This window comes from Pelecanus crispus, chromosome 3 (genome assembly GCF_030463565.1).
Source record: "Pelecanus crispus isolate bPelCri1 chromosome 3, bPelCri1.pri, whole genome shotgun sequence".
NCBI classification, from domain to species: domain Eukaryota; kingdom Metazoa; phylum Chordata; class Aves; order Pelecaniformes; family Pelecanidae; genus Pelecanus; species Pelecanus crispus.
In genome coordinates this window covers 33,181,548-33,192,544 of record NC_134645.1, presented here as the reverse complement: position 1 = coordinate 33,192,544, position 10,997 = coordinate 33,181,548, and the positions used below count along the sequence as shown (strand labels likewise).

The 10,997-nt window shown below is 59.2% G+C and overlaps 1 protein-coding gene across 1 annotated transcript; it reads left to right on the top strand.

Moving 5' to 3' along the window:
* Positions 1-6,722: 6,722 nt before the first annotated feature.
* On the top strand, positions 6,723-10,027 carry HLX (H2.0 like homeobox). Its single transcript, XM_075708250.1, has 4 exons — positions 6,723-7,308; positions 7,985-8,164; positions 8,645-8,829; positions 9,665-10,027. The coding sequence occupies exons 1-4, from the start codon at positions 6,723-6,725 to the stop codon at positions 10,025-10,027; spliced, it is 1,314 nt and encodes a 437-aa protein (XP_075564365.1).
* The last annotated feature ends 970 nt before the right edge of the window (positions 10,028-10,997 follow it).

Below are 10,997 nucleotides of genomic sequence, written 5' to 3'. Positions count from 1 at the left end.
TATTTCCTTCTTTGGTATTGAACGGCTTTTCTGTACAGTGACTTTAATGTACTGCTGCTTGGAGGGGCAGTGGGCCTAATGCATCGGCTTGGTTTTGTAGAAATAGATGGGGTTGCTCTGACCAAACCATAGGGGTGATGGATGACCTGCTACAGGAATAAAAAAATCCCCCGTTCAGTTTCCATCTGTACTTGCACCTGAATATGTTACTTGCGCTGAGACATCCTGAGCCTGTCCTCAACAGCAGCAGTTTTCCTCAGTTAAGGAGCAGTTTTCCTCAGTTAAGGAGCTGCCCCTTTGGGTCTCAGCTGAAAACGGGTATAATTACACTCTCCTGTCAGATTTAGGAAGTACCAACAAATAATCCTCCTGCGCTGAGAATTGAAATCACCTTCATTTTATGCAATGATGCTTGTTTTCAGTCGCTGCGCACTGTGCAATCTAAATCCGGCGTGTGCGTGCAAATGCTTCTCTCATCGGCGGCTGCACATTAGAGCAGGACGTTGCCACTTCTGCGCATCACGTCACCTTTAATCAGCTACCAGGGGGTTAATTGCAGACCAGCTCTCTGCAAACCTCTCTGTTGGTGTGGCCTGGAAAATCGCAGCTAGCCCGTTATAACTCGCTCTGCAAGCAGATTATGGTCCAACTGCAGCGTAAAAGAGGAGTAACCTATGAAATCAGTGATTCCAGTGGAAATGAAAGCAAACTCAGGGTCTTTCCATGCAACAAGGACCCATTTCAGACTGCAGGAAGCAGGTCCAAGAGGCAGCACTTAAATTAAGGAGTGACCTGGTGAGAGGTTAGAGCAGACTAGAAGAGGTTTGCAGCGGTCCCGCCGCCTCCGTCTCCCCAAATGCATGTTTCCCCCAGCTCCCTCATCCTGGCTAGCCACACGATAAAGAAGTTAGTTTGGGGAACTATGACAGGAAAAAAAAAAAACCTGGCAGAGTTAATTTTCTACAGTTTGACATCCCTGGGGATGGGAACAGGCAGGCAGGGATGGAGCGAGTGTGGGAGACTGGCGCTTCGATTTAGAGCGGCTTAAACCATTACAGCGTTGCAGGCTCACAGTGCCCGGCTCCTGGCACAGCATCAGATGCCTAAAAATGGGCTTCAGGAAAGCCGGCACAGCGGGCAGGACATGCCTGCTCTAACCCATAGGAAACCCCAAGGAAGGGACTGTCCTGACCTTGCTGCTCCTCGGAACGCAGCCTCCTTTCCCGGCACTGTGGAGAGGCGCTTCTTTCCAACTGCTATTTATTACCCTGACCCTTCTTTAAGATTTATGTATCTGCAGCTTTTCATGAAAAAAAAAAAAAAAAAAAGAAGGGGGGGAAAGGAAGGAAAGGTCACCCCTTTCTCTGTAAACATGGCCATGGAAAGATGCAGTGCACGCCCACATCTCAGATCTCTGAGCCAGGCACTCATGGGCAGAGGGGAATCAGGGTTTTAAGGTTCCCCCCTCTGTCTGAAGGTACTTGAGGGACTACGCAGCGTTTGGGAGAATGCAAAAATTCTCGCTGCTTGAAACCCGTCAGCTTCACATGATCTAATGTATTTCGTCAGACCAGTGGTTGAAAAAGAGAGAGAGAGAAAGGAGAGAGAAAGTGCAAATGTGCGAGTGTGAGAACAAGTCACCAGCCCAGGGGCTGGTGTGCTGTCCCTGGAGCTGGAAGCCTTGGGTTTTCATCTGCTCTAACACACGGACCTACTCAGTGGGACCTGCTCTGCTGTAACGTGGACAATCGTCAGGACCGCTCACAAAACCCCATGGAGTTTTCAAACAACTACAGCAGATGCATTTTGGAGGGATTTTGCTTCAGAGTCATTTTAGTGTGCCCTGTGGACCTAATTCCCATCAAGGATTCCCGCTTGTGCACCCCGAGACCTCGCCATGACGCGAAGCTGCAAGTGATCGGGATCAGGTGATTCCCTCCAAAAGCACGCTTTGACCCAAACTCAAACACTGGTGCAAACGCACCCACGGGAGACTTGAAATCCTCTCCTACCGCACGGAAACCCAGATCGTGCCTGTTTTCAGGCGCCTTCCACTTACGCTCCGCAAATGACGTAACATTAGTCGTTACTTACTGACACAGGTATTCAACTAAATAAAGCATGAAACAATGGAAAGGAAATGTCAAGGAGTTGACCGGCTCAGTCACTTAATTCACTTGCGGTTCTGGGCAGTTCCTGCCTGCAGCGCCTGCGCTTCTCTGGAGCATTTCAGATAACAAACTGCTGCTCAGCTGAGGGAAGTCCAACCAGCCTTGCGGCGCGCGCCTGTGGCCTGCCTCCAGCTGCGGATCCCCGGGAGGCGGGAAGGGGGGACCGGCCTGCGGTCGGATTTGGCGGCCCCGCTGCAGCTCTCCCGGCTTCCCGGGGCGGTGCTGGGGGAGCCGACCCCCCCCCCCCCTCGGCGATCTGCAACCACGAGCATTGCAGGGCGGCGGGGTGTGTGTGTGTGTGTATTAGGTTTTGCTCGTGGCTCCCCAAATTTGCTTGCTTCCTGCAATGCGGAGGGGAGAGCCACGTCCGCGGGGCGCCTTGCGTGGGGGCCGGCGGCCGGGCGCGGCCCGCTCGGCAGGTGGCGACAGAGAACGGGCTTCGCGGCCGGGCCGGGGCCCGCCGGGTGCTCGGCGCTGCGCAGGGCGGGCGGCGGGCGGGGCGGCTCGGCGGGACCCCGGCGCCGGGGCCGGGCGGGAGGCGGCCATCCCGGTGAGGCCACCCGAGCAAACTGTCTCCAACCTGCAAGGAGGTTGAAATAAGTGTTTTTAAAAGTGCTCCTCGAGAGAGTGGGGTTTTAAAAACCTTTTTTTGTTTGTTTGTTTTATATGTTACACAGATCTGTTTCTATGTACAGATATAGGTATAAACAGAGCGACATATAGAAGCCTCAAAGCCAACGGGCACGGCGCCCAGCGCGCTGGCCGTGGGCGGAGGAGGAGGGCCGGGAGGCCGCTCCGGCAGCATCCCGGGCAGCATCCCGGGCAGCATCCCCGGCAGAATCCCGGGCGGAATCCCGGGCAGCATCCCCGGCAGAATCCCGGGCGGAATCCCGGGCGGAATCCCGGGCAGCATCCCCGGCAGAATCCCGGGCAGCATCCCGGGCAGCATCCCCGGCAGCATCCCGGGCAGCATCCCGGGCAGGCTCGGAGGCGCGCACCCGGCCCCCCCCCGCCCCCGGGGAGAGCGCGGCTGGGCCGCCGAGCGCTGCTGGCAGCGAAGGGGAGACCCCGAGCCCGCAGCCGGGGCCGTGCGGGGGCTGAGCAGCCCGCGTCGGGGACGGGCACCGCTCGGGGCTTGCTGCCGGCCGGGCTGCGGGGGGAGGCAGCCAGGGGCTCTGGCTGCGAGCACCCCGGCAGGTCTGTGGGCTCGACCTGCCGCCCGCAGCTCGAGGAGGGGACGGGGAGCTCGAAGGGGCAGGGACAGCCGAAAGAGCGGCCCGTCCTCCCCGTGGGGCGCGGGCAGGCAGGGCCCGGCCCTTTCCGGGATGCTCCCGGCCCGCTGCCCGCGAGTGGGGACCGGGAGCTGCAGCGCCTCGGGATAAGCCCTTCTATTTCCCCCTCATAAGAACTCGAATAATTTTTTTTTTTTCCACCTCCTTTGTCGGCCTCGGGGAAAAAAAAAAAAAAAAAAAAAAAAAAAAGTCCTCTGAGACTTCATTCCTCAAAAAAAAAAAAAAAAAGAAGCAAAAAAAAAAAGCATCGCTCCTGCCTGCACAGTTCATTCGCCTCCTTCTCGAGTCCCTCGGAAAGCAAGATTAAAGGGGAAAGTCGCAGCTGTATATTTATGTTTTCATTGCTAGAAGGGAATTGATTTCCTTGCATTTATTTTTGTAGTTGCAATACACAAGGGCGGATTTGCGTCACCAAAGCAACTTGCTGGTCGAGATAAAGTTGCACAAATATTGAAAAGGGAAGTGCTCGCGCTCATTATGAAGTTTTTCTCCGGAAGAAATAAGGATTTCTGCTGTATCCTAAAATACTAAAGCCGCTTCTATTTTGGGACAAATCTCGCAGGCACATCCGCTCATTTAGTCCGAGTTGGAACCTCTCAAAAAACAGGAGATGACCTGGACTGCAGCGAGCCCCGGGTTTCCTGCGGCCCTCTCCCTCCCTGCGCGGGGAGGAGGGGCTGCCGCCTCCCCCGGCCAGCGCGGCCGCGCAGCCCTGCTGCTCCCCGGCCGCCGGGGAGGGAGGTGGGCGGGCAGGGAGGCCTGCGGAGGCCTTTGGGGAGAGCCCTGTGCCCCGGGAGAAGGAGCGGCCTTTTTTTGGGGGTGGGAGGCAGGTGCTCCCGGTTTCGGCCGCGGAGGATGCGCGGGGGGCGCAGCGCTGCCGAGCCGGGCGCGGAGCGGGGGGCCCCGGGAGGGCACCTGCCCCCGCGGCCCGGGCTCCCCAGCTCCCTCGCCCTCCCGAGGCCCAGCCCGGGGGTCAAGTGTTTTAGTGCGAGGCGTTTCGCGCTTCCTCTCGCCTTATTTTTAATCGCCGCGGGGTGACAGCGCGGAAGAGGCGCATCTCTGCGCGCCGGCCCGCGGGAGCAGCCGGCTCCGGGGCAGCGGCAGCGCCCAGGGGAGCGGAGCCGCGGCCGCGCCCCGGCTCTGGGGCTGCCCGGGGCCCCCGCAAACGGGCTCGTCCCTCCGGTGCTGCTCGTCGCCGGGCGCTGCGCGGCAGCCAGGCGAGCGGAGCTTTGAAATAAGCTCCTAAAAAAAAAAAAAAAATATATATATATATATATAAAAAAATTAAAATATATAAATATATATAAACACCATGGTGGGTTGGTTGGGTTCCCCCCCCCCCCCCCCTTGGCTGCCTGGCGAGCAGCCCGGGGCTGGTAGGACAACGATACGGGCACCGACGGCGGTAACATTAATAGTGGTAGGGAGCGGTGTGGCGCCGGGATGCAGCGGGCAGGGCGGGCTTCGTTGCCCTTCGCTCCGGCGGGCTGGTGGCACGGCTCTGCCCGGCGGTGGAAACCCAAGTGAAACCGGAGTCGTTTGATCCGGTTTGAGAGCAACGGGCTGGCGCTCGGGTCATCTGCGCGGCGGGGAATGGCGGAAGGGGGGGTGCAAGGAAAAGGGGTTTTCCGCTGTCGAAGCAGGAAAAGTTCAAACCGAATCAACCCTTTCTTTCGCCGGCTTCGGTTTTCGGACACATCTTGGCAAGCCAGCCCGTCTTTATTTTTCGGTTTCGTCTCGTTAATAAAAAGCAAACCGAAGCAGAGCGGTGCCTGGCTTTTCCTGGGGAACCAGCCTCACCTTTACCCGTGCGCAGGGTTATGCCTAAGGAACGCATTCGCTCTCGCTCGCAGGTGGTTTCAATATTCACACAGAAGCTCCGGCTTCATACCTGGCGAAAGAAAAATAGTTTGCCTTTCTGGCGGTTCCCCGAAAACCTTCAGAATTTGGGAAGCTATTTGAAAAAAAACCAGAGTAATTTTTGAAACAAAACCAAAGCAAACCTGCAATCGTCCGACCCGGGAACCTACTCAAAACGGCAGCGACTAGTTTGCGTGTATGAAAACTAAAATTAAAGAAATGCTTTTTTTTTTTTCCCCCCAGAGTCAGGTCGGGGCAAATGTGGATGTTAGAGGGGAGAGAAAAAGCGCAAAAGGCGCTTTGTTAAATTTGTCCCTAAATTATTGCACCGAATGTAGCTTATGATTGAATTCTTAAAAAAAAAAAAAAAAGTAATTCTGTTGTAAAAGATTTGCAAAATTACAAACTAGCCTTTAAGGTGAGATTGGTGTGGAAGGAGATGCAGCCACCCGGCTGGAGAACACGGTAAAAAGAAATCTGTACAATTACATTGTCGACAAGATACGAGCGATTAATTAATTAATCGCTGCTAATGCAGGATCCAACGTGTCCTGGGCCCAGAATAGCTCGGAGGTCACATAAATACATATGTTGCGTGCATGAGCACCGAGTCATTTTCTTCCAGACTATCCCAGGCTCACTTCTGCGGGAAGGAAACACATTTCCTTGGGAACCATTTCCAAGAGGACGGACCTGACTCGGATGGCGGAGAATTTCCCGGCGCGTTTCTTTCAAAAGTTTGGAAATCGCGGCGGCGAAGTGCAGCGCCCTTGAGATGATTGGGGGGGGGGGGGGGGGGGGGCTGTTCAAAGTCGAGGGTGGAATTTAAGGAGGTGGGGGGGTGGGTACCTTTGCGGGACAAAACCGGGCAGGGTAGGGTCGTGGGTACGGGCCACCGCGCCGCCAGCGCGCAATTTGCGCGCTGGCGGCGCGGTGGCCCGTACCCACGACCCGGCCCTGCGTGGGCGTGTCGGCGGGCGGTGCTGCCCGGCCCCGCGGATCGCGGATTGGGCGCGGGGAGGGAACGAGGGCTGCTCCGGAGCCGGGAGTGTCGTTGCCAGAGAAAGTTTTGGGGAGGGGTGGCTATTTTTTTTCCCCCCAGTGCGAGGAAAGGGGGTTTGGTTTGGGTTTGTTTTGTTTGCGCCGCTCCGCTCCTCGCCCGCTCGCTCTCTCCCGTCTCGCCGTGGGTTTTGGGGACTTTTTTTTTTTTTTTTTTTTTTTTTTGGGCTGGTTGGGGGTTTCCCCCCCCCGCTCCTCCCTTGCCCCTCCGGCAAGCGCTCCGCCAGCCGCCTCTCGCCCCGCCATCCCTCCCCATGCTCCCGGGGCAGCGGGCAGCTCCGCGGCGCGCACCCGGGAGCTGAGCTGCGGGAGCGGCGCGTCCCCCCCGTCCCCGGGCAGGATGTACACGGCCGGGCTGGCTCCTTTCTACGCCTCCAACTTCAGCTTGTGGTCAGCGGCGTATTGCTCGGCGTCGGGGCCGGCAGCCGGCGGCTGCTTCCCGCTGGACGCCGCGGCGGCCAAGAAGCCGTCCTTCTGCATCGCCGACATCCTCCACGCCGGCGGCGAGGCGGCGGGAGGACCCGCCGAGAGCCTGCCCGGAGCTCCCGGCACCGGCGTGCCGGCGGCGTTGGGTGCCGTCCACCACGCCGCTCCCTTCCACGCCAGCGCCTCGCCGCTCCGGCCCACGCCCGTCGTGGCCCCCGACGCCCCCGCCGCCGCCTTCCCGCCGCGCCTCTCGCCGCTCTCCGCCGCCTACCACTCCCACCACCACCGCCCCCCGCAGCACCGGTCCCCCGCAGCGGCGGCGGCGGCGGTGGCGGCGGCGGCGGCGGGCGGCGGAGGCGCCCCGGCCCCCGCCCGCCTGCCCGGCGGCCACACGCACGGCTCGGCGCCGGCGCCCGCCAGCAAGGACCTGAAATTCGGCATCGACCGCATTTTATCGGCGGAGTTTGACCCCAAAGTCAAGGAAGGCAACACGCTGAGAGGTAGAGAAATTGGCTTGGCCGTGCTAGCGCGCTCGGTGCTCTTCTCTTTTATTATTATTATTATTATTATTATTATTATTATTATTATTATTATTATTATTATTATTATTATTATTATTATTGTTATTATTAATTATTTTTAGCATCGGCAGATACCCGCGGGTTGAAAACTTTGCCACCTAGCCGAGAAAAGAGTTCTTAAAAACAGCGTTATAAATCCGGGTTTCTAATAGCGCTCACTCAAATAGCTCACCCCCACCCCCCTGCCTCCCCCCACCCCCCCTCCGCCCCGCGCACGGCAGCAGCCGCTGGGAAAAATAGGGATAGCGGGAAAATAGCGAATGAAAAGGTCCCCGCTTCCCAAAGCGGGCCCGGGATTTTCCCCCCGCAGGGCGCAGCCCGTTTTAAAGGCTTTCCCCGCAATCCGTCTCCCCCCCGCGGCGCGTAAACATCCTGGCCAAGGGAGTAAATATACCGGAGGGTGGCTGATTGCCGGGGCACGGCCGCCTCTCCCGGGAGAGCCCCCGGGGCTCGGAGGCGGCTGCCCGGCTCCCCCCCCCCCCGGCCCCAGCCCCTCCGGCCGGGGGGCCGCTCCGCCTGGCCCGGGCCCCGTCGCTCGGAGCGTGCCGGTTTCGACCGCGGTATAACCGAGCTCTCCTTGTTCCTGTGCTCACAGATCTGACCTCCTTATTAACTACCAGCCGCCAAACTGGGGTTCATCTCCCCAACTTGCAGCCTTCCGCCGGCCAGTTCTTCGCGTCTCTAGACCCCATTAACGAGGCCTCTGCTATTCTGGGTCCCTTAAACACAAACCCAAGGAGCTCAGTTCAGCACCAGTTTCAAGACACTTTTCCAGGTACATCTCGTCCCTCGTCGACCCTCCCGTGGCGCAGGGCCCTCCGTCCCGGAGCAGCCCCCCCAGCCCAGGCGCTCTCCCCCCGGAGGGACTCGCCAGGAGCTTTTAAGAGGCCAGGGCGTATGTTTTCTAGCGAGGCTCAGATTTTGGGCGAAAGCCGGGCTGCGTGGGGGGGAGGAAGGGCCGGCTAGGGCACCGACCCGCAGGACCATCCCATCTAGCGCAAAAATAATAGCTGGGCCGAGAGAGAAGGGGCGGGGAGGGGGGAGAGGAAGAAATTCGGGTGCAAAACCGCTCCGTCCCTGCCCGAGGAAGCACACGCTGACAGAACTCGTACCCAGCCGGGCAGGCAGGGCCGCGCTGGCCCGGGCCTTCCCCGCACACCGCAGTCCAGCTGTTATTTTGATCGATTTAAGGCTCCCTTTCAGGCATCGGTATTAATAACGCCGTCTCCTTCTCTCTCCCCCCGGCCCCCGCCAGGTCCGTACGCAGTTTTAACCAAGGACACGCTGCCCCAGACGTACAAGAGGAAACGCTCCTGGTCCAGGGCTGTTTTTTCCAACCTGCAGAGGAAAGGTTTAGAAAAACGGTTCGAAATCCAGAAATATGTCACCAAACCGGACAGAAAGCAACTGGCGGCGATGCTGGGGCTGACAGATGCTCAAGTAAGAACGGCTTCGGTTTTATTTCAAACCTTACTTCCAGTTTAGAGGGATACCGGAGGCGGGGGGGGAGGGGGAGCGGTTGCAAAGCCTTTTCCCTTCCTTAACCTTTGGCGGGGCTGGCTGAGGAGCGGGACCTCGGCCCGAATATCTCCTGCGCGCAGGTTCCGCGGCGTTTCGCGGCCCGGCGCGGAGCTTTCGCCTTTGTTTTGGCCACCGCGGAGCAGGCCGAGAGCGGAGAGGCGAGCGGGGCCGGGGCAGATCACCAGCGTGCGCTTTATTGAAGTGCAACTCGCTGCAGGAGGCAGTTTAGGTCAAAGGAAGTAGAAGCGAACACACTGTTTTTAATGTTGTTCCCCCCCCCCTTTTTTTTTTCATTTCTTTTTTTTTTTTTTTTTTTTTAAATCTCTCCCCGCGTTGTGAAATCCTTAGTTCTGGGGAAGTGAAAACTCTTCTTCAAACGGAATCATTAAACGCCACTCTGTAATGATTCCACTATTGAGGGCCCGCAGCGCACAGAATTGTATAACGCTGTGGTTTCTTGAGCAAGATTTGGTTTCCTGGAAGAAGAAGGGGGGGGGGAGAGAGAGAGAGAGAGAAAGGCGGGGGGGGGGGTTGTTGTATTTAAACACGCGAAGGAGAAGGGGGGAGGGAAAAAAAAAAGCAGCCACCTTAGTGGCGTAAAGGTGGGTGCAGAGGGAGGTGGGGACGGCGCCTCCTTTTCTCCCCTCGCTGCCGGTCCGCGGTGGAAGGCGTTGGGGCCGGGCGGTGCGGTGCGGTGCGGTGCGCGGTGCGCGGTGCGGGCCGTGGCGCCCGTCTGAGGGCGGCGCGGCCGCAGGTGAAGGTGTGGTTCCAGAACCGGCGGATGAAGTGGCGGCACTCCAAGGAGGCGCAGGCCCAGAAGGACAAGGAGCCGCCGCCGGAGCCGGAGCCGGAGCCGGCGGCCCAGCGAGCCGGGGGGCCGCCCGCCGCCGCCGCCGCCGGGGAGCCCGAGCGCAGCCCCAGCCGCTCCGAGGGCGACAGCGACAGCAGCGACGCCGACTCCCTCGACATGGCCCCCAGCGACACGGAACGGACTGAGGGCGCCGAGCGGAGCCTGCCCGCCGCCGGGCTCGGCAAGTCCTCCGGCAGCACCGGCCTCCCCTCCCCGCCGCCGCCGCCCGCCGCCGCCGCCAGCCCCGAGCCGCGGAGCGGCCTATAGACGGGGCGGCCCCGCGGCACCCGCGCCCGGGGCCTGCGGGATAATTTATCTCCCTTCCGCCGCCCCGGGAGCGCGGCCAGGCCGGCACGGCCCCGGCCCGCTCCCGCTCCCGCCCGCGGCCAGCGCCCGGCCCGGCCCGGGGCGAGGGGCCGAGGAGGCGGGCGGAGCGGGGAGCCCCGGCCCCGGGACGGCTGTGCGTGAGGCGGCCGCCTCTCCCTCCGCGCTGCTCGCAGGAGAGCAGGATTTCTCTTTTTTTTTTTTTTTCTCTTTTTTTAATTTTATTTTATTCTCCGTCTCCCGCCCCGTGTCCTCTCCAGGAAAATCCGAGCGAGGGACTCAGAGAACGTGCTCCAAAACCCCTCCCCGCCTCCCCCCCCCCCCCCCCCCCCCGACCAATTTACAATGTGAAGTATTTTGCCAACGTCCTCATTGGTTGCAACGTGTTGCTTCGAATAATCCGGCCAAGAAATACTGCACTGACAAAATATATAAATATATATATATATCTCCTGTAAATAAAATGTTTGCTATGGTTTGTAACCACGTCAGTCTGTTGACCAGGGGAGCGGGCTGCCGAGGCTGCCCCAGCTTCCTGCGCCCCGCTCGAAGGCAGCCACCGCACCTCCCTGAAAGCCTCCCGGGGCAGCCTCCCCCCCCCCCCCCCCCCTTTTTTTTTTTTTTTTTTTTTTTTCCATTTCCCCCTTCCTTTTTCTAATGGACGCGATGACAAGGACCGGATTTGATTACGCAAAATTGTGCCCCCGATGAGAAAGTTGCCGAGTACATTTGTAGATCCGCATGTGCCTACGTATGAGTACGTATCGTGTGAGGTGGCTTTTGGGTTTTGATGCAAGGCGGGACTGGACTGTCTGACTCCCCGCGACTCTCGGGGGTGCTGCCAAGAGCCGGCGGGGCCGTTTTGGGGTGCGGGAGGGGGGGGCTCGTTTGCTTTGCTCTCCTTTGGTGACGC